At 38.8% G+C, this 21,257-nt stretch overlaps 1 protein-coding gene across 6 annotated transcripts; it reads left to right on the plus strand.

Annotated features, from left to right (window-relative positions):
• Positions 1 to 101: 101 nt before the first annotated feature.
• On the plus strand, positions 102 to 20,892 carry FASTKD1 (FAST kinase domains 1). 6 transcript variants are annotated; one of them, XM_013960582.2, is made up of 16 exons: positions 102 to 326; positions 4,230 to 4,326; positions 5,241 to 5,738; positions 6,326 to 6,394; positions 7,389 to 7,514; positions 7,979 to 8,377; positions 9,181 to 9,291; positions 10,500 to 10,631; positions 11,625 to 12,111; positions 13,738 to 13,852; positions 14,364 to 14,492; positions 15,256 to 15,387; positions 16,518 to 16,631; positions 16,913 to 17,054; positions 17,543 to 17,657; positions 18,721 to 20,892. In XM_013960582.2, exons 3-16 carry the CDS (start codon positions 5,404 to 5,406, stop codon positions 18,808 to 18,810), a joined length of 2,496 nt encoding a protein of 831 aa, XP_013816036.1. In that variant the 5' UTR covers positions 102 to 326; positions 4,230 to 4,326; positions 5,241 to 5,403; the 3' UTR covers positions 18,811 to 20,892. The 6 variants fall into 6 exon arrangements, 5 of the variants coding, with proteins under 5 accessions (XP_013816036.1, XP_067155198.1, XP_067155200.1 ...); XM_067299097.1 differs by lacking the exon at positions 102 to 326 and adding an exon at positions 2,272 to 2,309; XM_067299099.1 differs by lacking the exon at positions 102 to 326 and adding an exon at positions 2,290 to 2,309 and having other exon boundaries at positions 4,233 to 4,326.
• The last annotated feature ends 365 nt before the right edge of the window (positions 20,893 to 21,257 follow it).

Consider the following 21,257-nt stretch of genomic DNA (forward strand, 5'->3'; position numbering starts at 1 on the left):
CAGCGGGAGCCGCGGGCGCCGGGCTCGCCGCGCCTCCCAGGTAGCCGGCGGCTCCCTGCCACGGGCGCGCGCGAGCAGATGGCGCCCGCGCTGCTGCCGCTGCCGCCGCCGTCCCGATGCGCGGCGCGGCAAAGGAGCGGGGGCTGGGAAGGGCGAGCGGCCTGAACCAGCGGAGCTGCCCGGAGGGCTCGGACCGAAAGGGCTGCTGCGGCGCTACGTGAGACACCTGATCGGCGCAGAAGGGAACTAAAAGGGGAATGTAGGGCAAGCAAAGACGAAAAAGTTCCTGATAATTTTATCCTGTAAGCGTGTATTACCATGCGAAGGTGATTTTAATTTATTTTAGAAGTAGGGACATTAATGTTTGCGATAAGTTGTGAACATCTAAAAAATTAAGTCAGACTTACCCAGAAGTACATGTCTGCTTTGAAAGTGTTAAATTCAGGCCAGTGAGTACTGGGGCGAGTAGCCGTACGTAACCGGAGATCATGGGAGTCCACGACCAGCTGCTGACCAGCCAAATAACCTTCCAGAAAGCAGGCAAGCAAGTTTTCTCTTTCCAGATCTCTGCAAAAAAAACAGCCTCGAGGGACTGGCCTCCGAGTTCTGAAATCCAGAAGTTGTTGGTGACCAGAACTCTGTTTGATAAATCACTCAGGCTTTGGCACAACATACGCTGATAAATCTTGTTTTCTTCCCCTGTAGATCTGACTTATTTAAGGCAGTTTTAATATTTTTTTATTTGTTTTAGGCATTATTAATGGAATTCCAGATTTCATCCGAGTGTATTTGACAAGACAACAGTGAAAAGTTAATCATCTTGTGCTAAATGAAAGACTATTTACTATTTACACACTATTTACGGAAGTCTCCTTCAAACGTGGAATAGTTTTCCTCTAAAAATGGAAAGTCATATTCCTTGGAGGTCTTATGTGAGTTTGCCCAAGGCCTGAGGGTCTTTAAAAATGTAAGTGCCACCACTGAGATCATCTGACAGGGTTTGGGTCTTTCCCTGTTACTCACAGGCTTCTGTAGACTTCGTAACTACGGCAATCTGGATTTACCAGCAGAAGGATGCAGAAACTGTTCCAGTGTCAAATTTTACATATGGGTTTTCTAAAACACTACACCTCCATAATAAGTAAAATAGGAGCTATTTTCTGGTTTCATAAGTGTACAATATATGAGTGAGGCGTACGGATGAGCAAAAACAGACAAAATGCCCAAACTAAACTTTTGATAGGCAGCTGCAAAACAACCAGTCAATCCAATAAAAAGTTGGTCACGGTAATAATGTTGGTTGTGATTTTAGATAGAATGATAACAATTAGAGATTACATCACACAAAGCTGGGAATAAATAAGTGTGGTGAATATGACATCGTGATCGCATTATATCAGTTGGTACTGGACTGACCCCATTACTATTGTTGAACGTTCTTAGTTATTATCAATGGTGGTGAGAAAAGGTCCAGAAAGATGTTCTGGAGCTATTATGTATACAATATATACATGTTACAACACATTAGATCTGCGCTCCAGAGCTTACACATTTTTAACATTTTTTGGTAAAGCATAAAAAAGTGTACAAATAAAATGTATTCCAGTACAGTGAAGTTGAACTCTTGGACTTCACTGTTCTTGAACTTAAGTCCCTTTGTGGTTTTATTAGACTGATGAGTTTTATTCCCTCAGAATAGCTAAAAGGTGGTTTTCTTTGTTTATTTTAATTAATATGACCACATAAGTTGTTATAATTTGTCTTTATTTCCTTTGGAAGATCTTACTTGCTGGACTTTTCCTTTCTCCCTGCGTTCCCTGACGGCTCGTGGGAAATGCCCTTTCTGGGGGTACACGCGCGGTAAATAGCAGTGCAGAGACGCGTTGAGTACGGGGATTGAGCGATGCCGTTCTTTTAAGTGAGCAGTGTCCATCTGGGGCGTGACTGGAGCAAGGGTCTCAAATTACTTATATTCCGAGGGTGCAGGGAGGTCTTAAAAGTTGCACGGACAACACTGATTCCTTTGTTTCCTTGGGTTTGGTTTTTGGGTTTTTTTTGGAATAGCGGGCTTTGCCGTTCCCATAACATTCACCGAGCATAGCTTTCAGAGGAGGCGGCGTCCCGCTCCCCCAGCAGCTCGCAGGCCCTTCGGAAGGCCGCGGCAGCCTCCCGGCCCCGGCCCGAGCCGGCCTCTCTCCGCCCTCGGCGGCTTCCCGCCGCCGCCGGGCCCGGGGAGGAGCCGGCGGCTGGGGCAGGGCCCGGGAAGCGCCGCCCCGCTCCGCACGGCGACGGCGGCTGCCGGCGGGCCGGTAGGTGCGGGCGGCCGGGCCGGGGCCGGGGCCGGGGCGCTGCGGGCCCGGGCTCCCGTCCGGGCGGGCCGCGAGCACCCCGCGGGCATGGCGGGCCCGCGGCCGCCGAGGGCGGGGGCTCCCGGGCGGGCCCGGCTCCTTGCCGGGAGGCCCCGAAGTCGCGGGGGCGGCGGCCCGGGCGCCTTCCTTGCCCCGAGCCGGGCGCTTCCCGGCTTCCTCAGCCGCCGAGCAGGCCGGAAAACGCTCATTACGCGCCGTCTGCTGCGAAGGGACCTAAAAGAGCTTCCTCTCCTCTCGGTATCTGTTTTGCAGGGGTCGTAGGACACTTCAGGCATAGTTCTCTGAACAGCTGCATAGGTTTACTCTTCTTAATCTGTGTACTCCAAAACAAGCGCAGTTTCCTATTGTCTTTCTTATTACGCAGTATTAGAATTAATTACAACGTAAAATCTCATGAAAGTTTCTGGTAAGTGATTTGCATCTTCTAAATACCTTCCAGAAAGAGAAATATTTGGAAGTGTCCTACAGGTCATGTTACATGGACATCCCAGTTCCCAGTCGTGAGGGTGAGGGATATGAGGGCTCTGTGGCGTGAGAAAGGGAACGGGCATGTTACCTCAGCTTGCAGGAAGGTGTGCGAGTGAAGGTTTTATATTCTCCTCAGGCATCTGCCTTCATCCTGACTTTTACCAGCCTAGCTTGCCAGTGCTGTGGGGAGTAAACGGCAATTAATGCTGGAGTTTTCCTACCATCAGATGGACGTATAAAAATAGAGGAATGTTAAATAGGGCAAAAATACACTTATAAAGAGCCTTTGCTTTAATGTTCTGTATTATAGCACATGAAATCTTAAAAGCAAGTTTAACATATCAGAATGCTTTTAAAGGTATTTGTCTGATGCTTCCCTAGTTGTTCTCTAAAACAGGATAAGAAAAAAGTCTGTTCATTTGTAGCTAAGACTCCAGAGATGGTCATGCAGTAAGTTAAAAAAGTTGCGCTGGTTTTGAAGCTGTACTTTACTGTCATGTCATTAGAGGGAAAATGCAATCTTTCATCTCTTTAGGTAGTTTATATAGTTCAAAAATTCTGACAAGTCTGTTTTGCTTTTTGGCTTATAAGCTGTTGGTGGAACAGTCGGTCGTTTCTGCTTTTTACTGTCACAACTGCATATGATTTGCTCCATTCATATGCACCTACACAACAAAAGGGAACAGAAAAAGCATTTTTAAATAACTTGGAAAATTTGTCTGTGAAATCATCAACGTTGTCAAGTGGTCTTGTAAATGTGGTCAATTTAGTAGTTGATACCGTTGAATATTACTAGATTTTGAGTTAACAGTAGCTTCATCAACTGTTGATCTATACTTTAGATTATTTTAGTCCACATTATAAAATCATGTGTTAAGAAGTCCCAGCTACTTCTAAAAGCATGTAGTTGTGTGCTAAGAGAGAAAAGGCAACAATACTTTTTATAAAGATTGCATGGGATAAATAATATCACACAATTTTTTCTAGAGATAAATCAGAATAAATTCTCTGTAAAGAAACTATTCTACAGAACTCATAGAAGCAATAAAAGTGATCTATAAAGTGGGAGTAGAAAGCAAGTTGCTGTATAAAAAGTTATTTAATATATAATAGCTGGAAAATGTGTATCTTTTTATTTTTGTGTCCTTTAATTTTGCACAGGGAAGAAAACCTTTCATATTATAACAGATCATAAATGAAAATGACTTCATTTTAGCTGCCTTGTATCTGCCTCAGTATCAGTGACAGCAGTGTAGTGCAGTGTCATATAACTTTTTATTCTTTGAAGTTGAATGTGCAGACATCGAAAACAATCCATCTGTATCCACTCTTGTGGAATGAGTTTAATGCCTTACATAGACTGCTCACATGAGAAGTTTTTTTCTTCCTTAGTAGGCCTACTGTATGCTGCTGGCCTGGTCATGGTATGCTATGCAGATGGAATCATGCGTGCAGTTGAAAAGCATTCAAGTCTGCTGATGGGAATAAGGTATATTGATAATTTTTGTTTTTGCTGATTATATCCTCTAAAGCAAGAGTTCTAAATTTTTTCGTGATCTCTGTGCTGAGGGAATTTGGTGGGGGGGTTTTGGTGTACCATGACATTTACCACTAGCGGTTTTGTTTGCTGCAGCTTGGAACCCATTCTGTAGGTTGTAGACTACATAGTTGTCAGCACTGCATGCAAACTGGGGGATTTATTAAGAAAACAAATTAGTGCTTACCAAATTTCAATAGATAAGACTTCTACTACAGTTTGCGGAATTAGGTTGCTTTTGTTTTTCAGAGTGGGTGATTTCAGCTGATGTGTTGTGACTGATCAACAACCAATATTACAGAGATGGCCAGTCTTCCTGACTAGAAGCCATGTACCAAAATATTAATGTGTTTACAGGACATAGACCATGTACTAACGAAAGCAGCCTGGAAAAGAAGCTCTGGAAGAGGCTCATAGGCAGGGAGCAGTTGCCGTCCTTGTGGACTGTACCCATGCATAAGGCCACAGCAGCCCAGGGATGTCAGCTCGGGAGCTCTTGCTGGATCACTTCCTTTTACAGTCACCAGTTGCACTTCCTGGCAGGTGCCAGAGCCCAGGTTGGGAAAAAGAGAGAGCCTCGCTCAACTTAGTCATGAACTGCCTGCCTCAGCTTTGTCTTCTCAGTATTAGCTTGACAGCACATACTCCTTTTAAAGGAAGGTTTCTAAATTTCAAAACTTACTGAACGGACTAAGTTTTCTCAGTGCATCTGAGCATTTAAGTTTTCATTGTTCTTCTTTAAGAAGAATTTAGGTTGTAGGTTCTTTTCAAGCTTACACTAACTCAGGGGATTAAAAAGTAGAGACATTGATTTTTAGCTAATAGTTATGACTGTATTTAATTGCCTTAATTCAATCTCATTACAGGTACATTAGAACTGAATTCTTCTTAATGCAGAAACTATACAGGACGAAAGAAAAATAAGCTTCTGTTTTTCAAATGCCCAACTTTGTAACAACATAGTTTACTGTGAAAAGTGAAAGAAGAATCTTTCTGGATACCTTAAAGACAGCTGATAGACATAACAAAATGCTTTGTTTGAGGCAGGTTTGCTTGTTTACACTAAGACATTGCCAAGCTCGAACTCTGAGCAATGATTTGCTTCTGAGCCAGATAAATAGCTGCACCCATGAAGATGAAGTATTCAGTCTCATTGGAAGGAACAAGGCCAGGCTTTCTGAAAAACATGTGGGAAGTGCACTGAATGTGCTGTGGCAATTACAAAAGAAGAGGCCGCTTCCATTAAGGACTAGCAACTATATAAAAAATCACTCCCAGTTTCTTACTCTTCACATTTTGGCAGAAAACAAGGTAGAACATATGGAAAATGAGGTTGTGGTGGACACCCTATACAGTATTCTGAGGTAAGCGGTATTATGTTGAATTCCACGTCATGTATCAAAAGCCAGTCCAACAAAATACTTCAAAAATAAACCATTTAAAACCTTTTATTCAGTGCAATATTTAATAAATACATTTTCTGCTAACTTCTTTATTGCTGATGCATTTCTAAGATTAGAAAACCTTTCACTGAAAACATTACAGCCTTAAATCCCCTGCTAACTAGTAGTCCTCTTACAACATTACATTTTGTATCTGAAGAGAATAAGAGAATGACTTTGTAGTCAAAATTCAGACAATAAGCAGATTGTCCTCTCTGAGCTTCAGTGCTCTGACTGTGGCACAGACAACTTCCTAGACAACTTGCCTAGCTTCCTGTGCCTCAGTTTTCCAGATACAAAACAATTAATGTTTTGCAGTCTCAGTGGGGGTTAGATTATTAATGCACAAATGGTTATAATCTGTTTTTAGGTACATGTGTTTGGATGGAGGGAGCGACAGAAATGTAAAACAGTATGATAAATAATAAAAGGACATTTATCTCTTGCATGGTTTCTTTATAACTTTAGAAGCAAACTTTTAAACTGTTATGTCTTTGACTGTTCTGAAGGCTGAATGTTGAAGACCATGATTCTCTAGCAGGAGCGCTTGTTACAGAAGCATGGAAGAGATTAGAAAGGCAAGTACTGTACTGCTATCCTTTTTGAAAGCTGTAAATTGCAAGCGTAGTTGCTTTACATGAGGCTGCACAAGAGTTCTCAAAAATATTTACCAGAGTTTTTAAACATTTTATAAGTATTTTAAATGTCAGTTGTATTTTTGAAGGGTTATAGAAGTGATTTTTTTTTTTAGGATGAGTGCTTTGAGTATTGATGGTATTTGGGACACAGATGTTCAAGAAGATGTTTGGATAGTGCAACAATGGAGGACCGACACTTTAAGATTTTGAAATATGTTATCTGTAGAGATGTACATGTTTGAAATAAGTTGGAAGTTCTAACATTTACAATTTTATCTTAGTATGTAGTGCTTGGAGTCCTACTCTTAAATGGTAATTAGAACTCCTGACTCCTTAATTTTAGTAAAAAAAATTTATATTTAAACCTCAGCATTTTCCCATTGTGCACTTTTTTTGCTTTTGATATTGTAATTTTAATTCTTTAATCTCTGGTTGATGTGAGGAGCTAGTGTCAGTTTTGTCACCAGCATCAGAGAATTGCCTGTCCCAGCTTAACAGCTGAGGCATCTTGACAAGTAAATAAATTTAGGCTAGTCTGAACACAAAATTATATTCAGATAATAAATTGCTCACATTCATTTTAGCTATTTCACAATTTACTGCTTGATAAGATAATCGTTATAGGTTTCCTTACAGTGATCTGGCTAAACCAAAGAACTTCTGTTTTTTGCAAAGTTCTGTACGCACAGTATGCTTTGATATAAAATTCCTTGGTGTTTAAGTTTGGCTTTGTAGATTGCAGCTTGTTTTGGCAAAGTCGGAAGTATCGCTATGTATGACCAAATAGGAAATGCTCTGATATTTTGTTTCCTTGTTTTGTAATTTGAATATAATCTTATCTGTTATGTAATTGTTGTATTAGATTTTTGCTTTTAGTTATTCACTAAAATTAAAAAGTAAACATTCTGTCTTTCTTTCTTTGATGTCTTAACAGACTTAGTTTGCCAGCTCTGTCTAAATTTGCACTGTGTTTATACAAGCAACATATGCATTTTAGTCCCCTAATTGGCAAAATAGCTCATATTGTGGACATGAAACTGGATTCTATACAGGATATAAGGTGAGTGGAGAAGCAATGTGTTGTAATTACTGGGCTGTGCTCACTAAACACTTTGCCTTTTCTCAACTGAAGGTTGCTTTTCTTCAGTTTGGGGTTCTATTCTGTCTCTTGAGAATTGTCCAAGTTTTCTTTAGTTTTAGTTTCCACTGAACATGAAAGATCTTTTCACAAATTCGAATCAGGGACTTGCCTCAGGCAAACACTTTCATCACATAAAACTTTGTAAGTAATAGTAGAAAAATCCTGACTGCTTTAGAAATTCACTGATAGCAGAATTTTGGCTTCAGTAGGACAAATGCTTTTTGCTCAGCTATATTTTCTACATTGGACTTAAAATTCCTCTTGAGACAGAAGTTAGCAACATCCTGACTAATGTTCTTGCTTTGGCTAATTTATTTAAGAAATCTAAAACCTAATACTTAAAATGTTCAATGTGTAAGTGTGAAATCTTTTGATTTTTTTAGGATCTTGTCAGTTTTGATGATCAGCATATCTGATGTTATCTCACAGAGTTTTCGAGATCGATTACTACAGAAGGCCGAACAGCTCTTGGGGGCAGAAGATGAAGTCCGCTTCAACTATGCCAAAAGAATAGCACTGTTTCTTCAAAATGTTAAACTGACATATCATCCATTGCTAGAAAAATGCAACAAGATTTTCCTTAAAAGTGCCTGCCATCTTGATATACACAATATTAGTCTTATTTTTGGACTGTATGAGCAGCTTGGTTTTGACAATGCTGAATTTCGCTTGGTTGCTAAACAGCTGCTGTCTGAATCTATAGATGATTATAATGATCCCGAAACTTTTACAAAATTATTTTTTACTCTTGGGCCTATGGCAGGACCCAAGGTAAGAGAAAGGTAAATTTAGTAACATTTTTATTTATTTATGATTTATACCTGTTCTTGCAGCAAACACTTCAGCATTCAGTTAGCAACTAGAGCATAGTACTGAGTGGCAGCTCTGGCTTTGCATGTTTTTCCCTGTACCACACAGAAAATCCTCTTCTAATATGGTATTACTCATGGGCCTTCAAGCTATTTTGGGGGGCAGTCTGCAGTTTTAGACTGAATTTTTTGTAGTGGTTATGGTTAGTCATATTTTTAGACTTTTCTTCATAAACATTAGCTTCTCTTTAGAGATCTGAATATACTGGCACAATCAATTATGCAAGCCTGTATTGGTTTTGCCTTAAATGGCCTAGTTCCATAAGCTTTTCCTAGATTTTTTTTTTTTTAATAAAAATAAATGTGAGGCAGAAAAAGTCATTAGCCTTATTTTTCCCAGAACCAGTTCAACTCATGTTTGATTCTGTCATGTATAGCCAGTTCATTGATGGTGAACTGTTTGGTGTCTTAGAGTACCTTCATTTTTTTGTCCACTTGCAGAAGTGTTTGACTTTGACTCACTCATTTCTAGCATCGGAGCAACATGTACTGATCTTACACATTTTCTTCTTGTCTGTGCCACACAAATCATTGTTCAGAAGAAGGGTATACAGGACAAAGGTCTCCAGTTTGGGGGAATCCATCTTCCCAAATTTCCTAAAGTAGTCCTGTTGGTACTTTTCATCCTTTTCTAGACAAAGAAAATTGCTGCAATGTTTGCTGCAGATTTTCAACAATTTTTCTTTGGAAAATGTATCTTTTCTTTTCCTCTTTAGGTTGCTAGTTACTGCAGTGAGCATGGCAGAAGGATTTAGCAGTCATCAAGTATTGGTAATGCTAAAGACGATGCAGAAAATGAAATGTAGAAATTCTCATCTACTCCAAAAGTAATTTTTTGATACTAGTAGAAAATTGTATTCTCTAAGTAAACTACTTCCATTTATTATGGAAAACTATAATATCCAATAAGTCGGTGGTGGAGGGGTAGGTAGTTCTGTCTCTCATAGACAAATGCATACACCTTATATATTTAGCTATTGCAGACTTTAGAATATCACATCTGACCAAAAGTATTTGGGGCAATTCAGGAACTGTCACAGAAAGGCAATTCTGTCTCACCAGGGTAGTATAATGTGGTTCTTAGCTTATTTACAAATATATGATCTATTTGAGTAAACACAGCCTCTAACATTTTACTGAATTTGTTGTTATTAACTGATGAGACAAATAAGACTGTAGTAAGTTGCAAAGAATGTGTCCTATCTAGCAAATCCTGTTACTATCGTGAATTGTTTCTTCAGAAGTTATCATGCCCTATTTTAAACTATTAGGTATTGCACCTTTAAGTGCCAGATTTCCCGCAGTTGTTAACTGAGCATGGTTTATAGAACGAGGTAATATTTTTTGATACAATGAAGAGAAAAACAGTTGAGTTTTTGGGCCTGGAAAACTGTCATCAGATTTGACACAGATGCAGCAGAGTTAAATGCAGTTTGTGAGTGACTGATTGTAGTTGTATAAACCAGGCAGATCCTTGGAAAAAAGGCAGCAGTGTGATGTTAATGGGAAGATCAGGTGAATTCATGCTTTTTCTCCTTGAACCTCACTGGCTGAAGAAGGTCTAAGAGAAAATATTACCTCTTCCTATATTACCTCTTCCTATAAATCTAGCCCTGTCTTGCAGCTTTAGACCAACACAGCCATAGCAACACCACTGTTTGTTACTTTATAAGTGAGAGCAGTTGTGCTGAAGCTGGTGATGCTGTTCTATTTTATTGCATTCAAGGGCTTGCTTCACTCATTCTGATGATTTAACTAATTTAACTAATTGTAAATTTAACTAACTGTAAAATCTGCATCAGAAATTATTGGAGTGGAGTAGCTGTTTTGCTGTGATGAAAGCTTTAATCTTGCAGTTCACTAAGCAGAGAGAGGCTGCTGTGTCTAAGCAGAATACCAGCAAAATGACTGGGATGGAGAGGGGCCCAGGTGTATGCAGCCCTCCGCTTAGGTACCGTGCACTGTGGGAGGTATTGCACTTTGTAATGTCTTCCACATTAGTATAATAATGTTATCTTTTTCTGTTTGTATTCAGAATGGTTTCTATTCTGCACAGACATTTGGATAACTATCATGTATTACAGTTGGTAAAGTTAACGCAGTACTTGGTATTGCTGCGTTGCCACAATCTGGAGCTGTTTGACAAACTAAAAAAGTTGCTATTTGGGTAAGTGTGTCTTTTTGGTAAAGTAATTGCCTGTTTAGTGTAAGTATTAAATGGTTGTCTGCTTAATATTTTAAATAACAAGCTGAGATGTTAAATTGTATTGTTTTGTTTTCATAAAATACAAAGAATTAACAAACTGTTAGAACAGTTTGATTCTATTAAACATAAATCAGAGGATAGGACATGGTTGTGGTCTTGGCTGTAGACCTGGTACTATCGGCTAATAAATGTGATATCTTTTCAAATAGGTTCATTTCCCTTTGCAATATAATGACATTCAACAGGTAATTTTGATCATTATTTTATAGGGAGGATAGGTATTAATGATTCTGATGTTTGAAGGAACAAGTAATGATAAATGTGCCGTAAGGATGCTGTAGTCAGAACAACTGAAAGTACAAAGCAGAAGTACTCTCCTTTTGACTGAAGAACTTTCTAGTTAGGCCTCAGGGTTGTACAGTTGCCACTTAGCGAGGAAGCCATCTCGGGAGTCACAGGAGAATAGATCTGCTTCCACTGCTCCACCCTCTGTAGCAGTGCAGTCCTCTGGCTGAACATCTTTTTTTGTTGACGATGCCTTTGTCTTCCTCAGGCAGCTTCCAGGTCTCCTGCGGAGAAAAAGTTCATTTGCCAGTCACTGAAATTATCTGGGTCCTAGAAAACCAAAGATTCAGTATCTGCCCTTGTTAAGGACTTTTGTGCTTCATCAGTAGCGCTTGAAGCATCACCAGCTGACTAAGATGCTGCCTGTCTTATTACCTTCTCAATTTTGAATTAATTAGAAGGAAAAAAATTAATCTCAAAATAAAAAAAATGGTAGAAGAAGTTCACACAGATGCTATGTCATTAATTTTCTACATCTTACATGTTTGGGATGATGTGCAGCTTTAACTTTTCAAATACAGTTTTCATGCACACCATTTATTTGCTTTTTCTAAACATTTGCACTTTGTCAGTACTGATGTTCTGTTTTTGTTTCTGTCTCTCTTCCAGTTTTTTAAAATCTAGTGTCATACCTGCTGATATTGCTGCAATAATTCGTGTTATGGCCATGCTTCCTTCCTCTCAAGTGGAGGAAATCATTATAAACAAAGCAACTGCAGTTCTGCCTCAGTGCAGGCTCCCTCATTTGAATTGCATTGCTACAGCTCTTGTCAAATGGAATCATTATGAGCAGTTGCACTGGCAAAACACTTCAGAGCTTTGTGCTAAGCTTTTACAGAAACTGAATGACTGTGGATTTCAGAGGCTTCAGAAAGCCAACAACTTAGATCTTTTGTTGGAAGAACTTACATATGTGAACGGAGAATGGTTTGAAGAAGTCCTCTGTGAGGAAACTATGGCTACATGTCAGCGCTTGATAGACCAAGTAACATGGGCAAATGTGTTACAGTTCTCTTTTCTTCTTATAAAAACAAACCGCCGCTGTGTTTTGTTACTTGACAGAATAGCTTCTGTGACTGTTCAAAATATAGACAAGGTATTACAGTTTTTCCTTCAATCTACTGTATAAGTTATTCAATAGAAGAACAGGTTAGTAGCGAATAAAATAGGATTCAAACCCCAGATCCATTGACTTTAATGCTTTTTACTAGAGGGTTTTATTGTCTTGAACCCACCATTTTAAGTGAGAGTGAGGATTTTGCTGAAATGTGGAACATTATTTTTGTAGATGGTATACTTAAGTCACCTCTACAGCTCACTTGTAATAGTTTTGCGTGTAGCAGTTTTGTAGCAATAGAATGAAACTGTTTTAAAATATAGATTTGGTCTTGGCTATCGTTTTAGAAGTAGAATAATGTCTAAATCACTGTAGCTGTCTCCTCCTTTTCCATGATGGACACAGCTTATACTGGCCCTCCTATACTGGAGCAAAAGTTATTCTAGTTCAGAATCCTGGCTTTGACAAAGGTAAGAACAGGATGGTAGCAAGGACAAATAAAGTACAGGTATTGAGATCCTTCCCTTGCAACAGCTTCCCACTAATGCTGAGATCTTCTGGACTAAAGGTTACCTCTGGATAATCCTGTTTAATAGCATAGCTGCTAATGCATCTGTCCTCTGTCTTTTTTTCAATTGATTTTTTTTTTAAGCCTTTACAAAACAGAATGCAGTGGCAGTGCTTTTTTACAAGGTAATAATCGTTTGTGCAAAAGCGTTTCCTTTTGTTCCTCAATCTGCGGTCTGAAAACTTCACTGTGTGTCAGTTTATATGAAGAGACATTTCTGACTTCTCTACAGCTATATGTGTTTAAAGTGAAGACAGAGCATGGTATGATGATATTTCTTTTTCTGTTCTCTGTTGCTTTCCTAATAAATAAAAACACTTGCTAAATGCTCGGGATTTCTTCTGAGCATTAAATTAATGTATTTCAGAGAACAATTCACAGTGTTTCTAAGAGTTTTCTTCAGTGTAACTGATTTGGAGTTCATCACTGTCTGTGTACACTCAAGTCTGTTTTTCTTCCATATATGTTATTTTGCACTTACTTACATGTTATTTTGCACTTACTTTCTTCTCTTTAATTTTCCTGTCTTATTTTATTATTCAGTCACTCAGTGTTAGAAGGTCAACCATAATCCTTGGCATTTAGCTTTATATTTGGCCATCTTAAATCATTTTTTGTTTTTTACAACAAAGTCACATCACATGGTGTGTATTTTTACAGCACCCATTCTTGTGGGGATCTCCCCAGTAGTCTGTCTCTGTCATCAGAATTACTGTATTTTCTTTATACCTTTTTTCCTCCTTTTTAATCTGGTATTTATATAGAAGACCTTCTGGTTTAGCCTATGACAATTTAGTTTCCTTGAGAGCCTTTGATGGGAAACCTTGTTAAGAGCTTGTTAAAATCTAAGCCTTGTTAAAATCTAAGCATACAGTAACTCTTGGATCTTCTACATCAAACAGATTTTACTTTTTGGCAATGTCCTGTGCATTTTTTTTATATATTTTTGTCCAGGAAAAGCTGAGAAAAAAAAAGTTTACAAATAGTTCATCTAGTATTAAGTCTCCCAGTTTTGAATGAATTATAAAACCCTTTCTATTGTAAAGTAATATTACAATATTTTGCAGTGGCTTAATTTAGAATGTCTCTTTTTCCAGATCCATCCCTTTGAAATATATTTTATTCTCTACCTTTTCTCTATTCTGAACTATGACCCTCCTGCCAATGAAGAGTTCTTTGAGAATTGCATCCAACATCTTATTTCTAATTTGAGTAAGTGTATCTTAAGCTGTAAGTGAGCAAGGTATCTTGAGCTGTATTATAAAGAAAGTGAAAATTCTGATTAATTGGCTGTGGTGTCATTGGAAATAATTGTTGTGGTGTTCCCCAGGGAAACATCATTTGGGAACAGCATACATTTTATGACTGATCACAAAGAAGTGTTGAGGTAAAAGGTACAGAGTCTCAAAATTGTTTTGGCTGATGATACAGCCTCAGAGAACTGCATGAAAATTTACTGGCTACTGAAATATTGTGAGGTTGTCTTTTTTTAAGACTCATTTCCTCCTGCAAGAACTGGGAAGGGTTACCTTACACCTTGGTGCAGCTGTGCAAAGGTACTCCTCCATCTGGCTGTGGTTTTACACTATAAACCAAAGTTCTTTATGTTCATTTAGTACATTAAGAGAGAAACTTGGATGAGTTGCAGGGAGTGGGGGGAGCATTGCAAGTCCTTTCAAGTTCACATCGTTTGTTAACATGTACTTGCATTTGGTTTTTAAAGGTTGTTTCGAAACTCACCACTTGGTGCTGCTTGGTCATGTTTTGGCAGTGGCTGGCTATTTTCCTCCAATTCTGATAAAGATGATATTTAATGTATCTTTCCTAAGCAAATTGGATACTCAGCTTGAAGGTAGGTATCTAGCTCTCTGATGAATTTGATTATGCAGTATTTAGCATAAAAATGGAATTGTGGACGTGTATGTGACTTGAGAAGTAGAATTACTCTTTAAATAGTTCAGTCTCCCGGAAAGACCCCTCTGTGTAGTCTAGTGATTATTTGAGTGCTAAAAGGGAAGCAATGGACAAAAACTTATACTTTGTTTTAAAAATACTGACATATGCTACAGATGTTGTTTTCAGATGAGAGAAGCCCATTCAAAATTAATTTTATAGTCAATTTACTGCACTCAGTATTTAAAAACTCTGCAATTATTATTGGAAATAAAATTACCTGACTGTAGTAATATTAGCAGAAAAAGTCGCAGTCCAGAGCTCAAGAAATAATGGGGGATTCTTGTCTGCAACAAATGAGTCCAGCCAGTCTCCTTTCTCTGTAAGTAGGAGACTGAGCATTCTTTTCAGATTTTGGTTCCCTTCCTCTCTATCTGTATGTTGTTTGCTATCAACGTACTGTTGCCAGATAAGTGATAGAAGACAGTTTAAATTGCTGCTTTCTTCTATCTTTCTGTTGTTCTTAACATTGAGCAAAACTGGCATTTTTCTCTTTTCCCTAGGGGATTTTGAGATTCTTTTTAAGATTCTGCAGCATGAAGTTTATAAATACCATAGTATAGAGATGGCTATATGTCTAGTAAAGAATTCAGAGGTAGCAATTTTGTCCAGTGTATTGGATTTTCCACATTTCAGCTCACACCCTATTTTGTTTACCTCAGTCCTGTCTGATACCTCAAAGCAGAAGGTCCACTCGTGCCTCATGAAATTGAACAGAGCAGTCTGTCTGGAATGCCCAGAGCTTCACATCCCTTGGTTTCATGAACGCTACTGCCAGCATGTCTTGTTTAAAGGTAAGTAATTCAGGAGAGGAAAAGCTGCCCTCATTACTAGTAATAGTCTAGTTACAGCAATCTGGTAGGCACTTCACTTGTGCTAAAAATGTAATACTGACACTAGCGCACAACAGCAGCTCAGAAGGACATACCCCGCTATCCATCGAGGATGTGTTCCTGAAAAGTGCAACTGTCTGGTAACATGACAGATGGTAAAGCAATTTTTCCCATGAGAATTAATGTAATGGGGGGGATATTTCTACATAAGAAATACTCACAATTTAAATACTCGGCGACAGTATGTATGGCATGGAGAATGGAGAGGCAAGAACAGGATTATCAGGATTGTCAACTGGATGAGGTGCTGTGTTTTCAGAATGAAACCGAACACTTGACTTAAATCTTTCAATGTGAGCATTCTTGCTGTGTCCTTTTGAACTCATCATTTTCTAAGAAGAATCAAGATTCATCAAAGGTTGAGGGACAAAGAAATAATCTAGTGGTCAAGTGTTCAGCCTCATGGGTGAAGTAGCTGAGATCTTTCAGAACAGTGATCTGTTCAAAAAATCCAGCTGCTGCGAGCCCAGCATCTCCTCTGTTAATTCTTATGGGGGAGAACTGCTTTGCTATCCATCAAATTCAGCAGCTTTATCTTTGAGACTGAGTATGTTTTGCAGAGCAATGTATGAAATAGTCTGCAACAGGTGAAGAAGCAGCAGATAGTGGGGTATGCCTGTAATAAATGCGCAATAACTAAATATGCATTTAACAATCTAAGCATGATTAAAAGGAAACAAAATCCAACAGGTCAAACCTGAAAATAGTGTTGTTTGTGGTATGTGAACAGGAAAAAATCCTGTGATGGAAAGTCGGGATTTACATGAGTGTAGATGGCAAAATTTTTTCTTCTTCCTTCTTCTGTCCTTTCCTAACACCTTAAATACCTTGCAATTTGTGCTGAGTGGGCATCTGCCACTTTCCATCTCAAAGATGATTGCATAGGCTCTCAATTTGTGATTGAGTAACACCAGGTATGTGTGGAAAAGCTCTATGCCAGTAGGCTGGCTGTCAAAAATGTCACAAATTTCTATTTCAAAATTTCAGCTGTGGAAGCGTTGATATATGAACTCTTTATTTTCTCTTTGTAGGCAGTAGAAGAATAAATTCACTGCGACAGCATGTTCACAGAATGCTGGCAGAGATCTTAGGAGGAAGCCATTACACAAGAATATCTGTTCTCACACCATACTACTATGAAATAGGTGAGCAGTTAACCCTCTAAGGATTGTTACAGAGACTTCTGGTACCATTACCACTAAGGTTAGAATGCCCCTGAGGATGAAGATTCTAAGGCCACAAGATATCACAAATAAAAAATTTTGACAATTTGTATAAAATACAGTATTTTAAAATTCTAAACAATACAAAAAAATGTTGGATATCTCTAATTATCATTATTATTTTTTTCTAAAATGAAACACTATACAGATCACATTCATTTTCCTTTTTTATCAGCATACTGGATTGTTGTGTTTTCTCACAGATTTTGAATGCATTCTGGATAAAAATAAAAGGCCTCTTTCCTATATGGCTCAGAATATACTTTTGGATGATTTGGAGGGAATACACTTGAGATATGACATCAAGGACGCTAGGAGAAAAGCTCTACCACCAGGTGCTCAGAGGTTAGTACACGTTAGCTCTTTTGAGTTTAGACCAGGTTGTTGATGCTTATGTCCTAAGTCATTGTTGAAACATGTAGGCTATTTATTTTTCTCTTTCTTTTTTCCAAAGCCTTTATGAAGTTTAGCCTCCCTGGTGCAGACAGGCCTTCTTGAAATCTCTGTTTCATGAGATGGAAATACCATTTTCCTCCCACCTTTTCAAATGTATGCCTTGAAAATGCCAGTTAGGCTGGTTTTGCTGTTTGAACCAAACACAGATACAAGAAGGAAGTGCTTTTCTAAACCATGTGAAGTTCAAGCATCTGTAGTTAATTTTGAGGGGAAAATACCTTATCTAGTTTCAGTGAGTTGTTTAATTTTTCTTTTTCTGTCAATTGTGAGGTTTATCTAATAATAGTCTTACTGCAACTATCAATACTGAGATAGAAATACCATTTTTTGATATTCAGGGAAAACCTGGAAGTAAAACACAGTTTTGTTGTTTGCAGAATTGCCTTGGAATTTCTTGATCCAAAAGCTTTTAGCAAGGATTCATGTCACATGAAAGGAGAATCTGCGGTGAAAAAACGACACCTGGAAATGTTGGGGTACCGAGTAATTCAGGTGAGGAGTCACCAATGTATTATGTCCTTAGGGACTTGTGTGGACAGTGCAAATTGATACGCTTTCCTTGCAACAGCTTCTTAAAGATAGTTTTCTTCTAGTAGTTAAAAGCATCTACTGGGCAAGAGCAATTTTTGTATTGGCAGAGGGGAATTTCAAGCTGCTTTCAAGGTGGTGTAAGCACTTTATAGAACTTGCACCTTCACTAAAAGCAGCTACAGCAAAACTGAAGTCAAAATATCTTAGACTTACCTTATTGTAGTATACTAGCAACCTCCACATAGCCTGAGTAAAGGAGAAAGAGTGAAGCAGGAATTTCAGTTCAATTCACCAAAAGGTTTGTACACTAGAAAAAATGGTACATATACATTGACATTGACTGATACAGAGCCATTTATGGCAGCTGCGAGATGGGTATGGATGCTGTCTGTCAGCTAAAGCAATAGTACTGTGACAGGGAAGACGCTTACTGGCCAGTACCCTCCAGTGTAGATACACCCAGATAATGGAGGCACATTAATGCAGATTCTCCTATATATGTAGTTACTGTGTCACCTGCTGTAGTTTTAACTAGAATTCTTCTGTAGGTCTAATTTTGTTTTTTCAGCAGGATAAACATTCTTCCTCATATTCCCTGACAGTAAATGTTGTACAGCTGATGCACTATTTGATGGTGTGATTTGACTTTGATACCCTGATTACCATGACAAGCTATAGTGACCTGGGATTTTTCTCTCAATTTGGGTTTCAAAGTACCTCAGGTGGGAGAGGGTGTAATGGGGTTGTCACAGCTAGTATTGCATGGATATCTGCTTTGCATCTCTGCAACTATTACAGCTTTTTGGAAGCAAATTGACCATGCTTAAATGAAAGAAAACAATTGGGTAGAGAAACTAATCATTTCGGTATTAGAATAAGTCTAGCTTTTAGAAGGGACACAGATGATAAAATATCTTAAAAGTGGAGAGCTATAGGTATCAGAGAGCCCTTTCTCAGCTGTAAGGTGTTATGTGCCTTATATCAGACAATAGTAACACTAAGTTTGTATGACTTTGTCTTGCAGATTCCTCACTTTGAATGGAATTCTATGGTTCTATCAACAAAAGATGCACAGCTGGAATATCTGAAAAAGCATCTATATGAAACACAGTGATGCTGAAGACATGTAATCAGTTAAACTTCTTGTAACCCTGAAATACATACTTTCCAAAATCTCTTTATTTGTGAATCAGCTGGACCAAGGCTTGCCATAGGGCATCAGGTATCAAGAGATATAATCCTAAATTTGTTAAGGATTGTAAAAGGCAGGTCACAATGGACCATAAAAATGTGATAAGGATGCTTAAAATCTCTCATTATCTGGAAGCTGTAGTTTAAGTACATGGGTCTGTGACAATGCTGCCATAAAATGACATTATTATCTCCTAAATAAATAGCATGGAGACTTGGCCAGATATACACCTATCCAAACAAAAAGTTGGAAATACTATAACTAACTGTGGGAGAGAAGGCAGCAGATATACTGGAAATTATCTGTCCTTCAGCATGTGACAAAATGAGCAATAGGGACAAAGCATAGTATCTCTGTACTGTGAAACCAAAAAAACTGAAATGCAGGTTTACTAAGAATAGGACTGTTACTGCAGCCATTCTGTTGCCATCTTCCACAACAGAGATAGTGTGGGTGATTATAGTGGGGGGTGGTGAGGAGCCTCCAGCTGCTTGCTTTTTCTACCCTGTGATGTGGCGTATGCAAAAGAAGTAACAGCTGGAGCTTTCTGGAATACCTCTGCATACTCGAAAGGTAAGTTAGTCCCAGAGGTCTGGCAGCCACCTTGACTCTTGAAACACCCTGTACTCCAGTTGAATGCAACTTGAAAAGAACACAACTAAGGAAAGATTTATATAATTGAAGGATTTATACAAGACAAGGAAGAAATAATCCTGATGTCAGACATATGTGCTTACTAGGGACTGATACTTCATGAAACTTGCTAGTGCAGCAGTTTGCATTGGACTAGCCTGTTGCTAATAGAAATAAAAGATCTGACATGCCTGTCCTATAAATAGGACAGTGTACTAAAGAGCAAAATTAGGCTGAAAATTGAAACCAAGAATCAAGACAAGTCTTCTGAGAGTGATAAATACTACCCTGGTTACTGGTGGTGAAAATTACCAGTTTTATTTCTCATGTCTGAAAACCATCTCCCAGTTGCAGGGCTTCCTGTGATGAAGCTGAGCCAGGGTTTGTATCAGGACACTTAAGATAAAGGGGCATAGAAGGAAGAAGTGGAAGAGCCAGGAGAATATTCATTGTAGAGTACACTGTGGTAAACTGGCCCATTTTCAGAAGCCATCATGTTGTGACTACAGTTTCTGTTACCTCATGATGACTGCTAGCTGTGCCTGTCTCTCTCACGTGCGCAGCGCCTATATGGTTTCTTGCCATTTGAATAGAAGCAGTAGGCATTCCTTGAAATGCCACATGCCTTGAAACTTTGCAGAGGTAAGTGACTGCATCTCTGAATTGACCGTCATGCACCTGGTTGTCACTTGTTTTGATTTTTTTTTTTTTAACTAGCCAGTAATAGAAAATATTTTTATTGACTGAATCTGAATCAGTTCACTGATGAGAAGCCAGAAGAAAACTGACAGAACTAACAGAAGTTTCAGGGTATTTTCCTGAAAATTTTCCTCACATTTGTTGGATGGCCATGCAAAAGCTGTAGCAGATGGTTATCTTCTTATGGTGATGGTGCTTCTGGTCAAATTGACATGCGCTCCAAGAGGGTTGTCTGTTGTAGAAGAGGAAGAGCGCTTTGAGGAGATGGCACTGAAGGCACAGCACATAGAAACCTCCTTATATTTGGGGTAAAATGGAGAAGACAATCAGATTAGAATCTCAGAACTTGGGCTAGAAGTCAGAGTTGTCTCTGCATGATCCTGCTTCTATACAGATGAGCTTGAAGTAGCAACTGTGGAGCATAAGGAAGGTAGCAGTGGTTGTAGCTGAAGTGATCGGTGATGGATGGTTGTGTGATTGAGTTGCTTTTGAGGTGTCAGGCAATCACTCTGTGCCAAGCCAGATATGTTTAAGTTACATATGGATAAAGTTATGAATATTCACAACTGGAAGGATTAAAACTTGCTATGAGTGGATTCAGAAAGTATATCTATCTTGAAAAAGCAAAAATGTAAAATAAGAGTGTTTCAATAAAATGTGCTACTTTTGTTACTTTGCAGTCATTTTCTTTCTAAATTAAATCAGCAGGTGTTAGGGCAGATCGCTAGTGATCTGCACAAGTAATTTAACTGGAGACAATGAAAAGATGCTAAGAGCAGATGAGAAGTTGGTGGCGTATATTAAGGGGGAAAACAGTAAAGAAGCCCCAGAGAGTAAGTACCCACATACAGTAACACACTGAAATGAGCTATAATGGCTGTGCCTTTGGTTTAGGCTTACCTCTCTCTCCTGGGAAGGCAAAGCAGGTGGTCATTCAATAGCTGGATTTGCTATTCAGCCAGCAGTGGTTTCTTTTCCGGTTTTCCTAATGTGTCAGTTGTAATTATATTGCCTTAGACTTATGATGTCCTCCTCTT

The sequence above is a fragment of the Apteryx mantelli genome, chromosome 6 (assembly GCF_036417845.1).
Source record: "Apteryx mantelli isolate bAptMan1 chromosome 6, bAptMan1.hap1, whole genome shotgun sequence".
Classification (NCBI taxonomy): Eukaryota; Metazoa; Chordata; class Aves; order Apterygiformes; family Apterygidae; genus Apteryx; species Apteryx mantelli.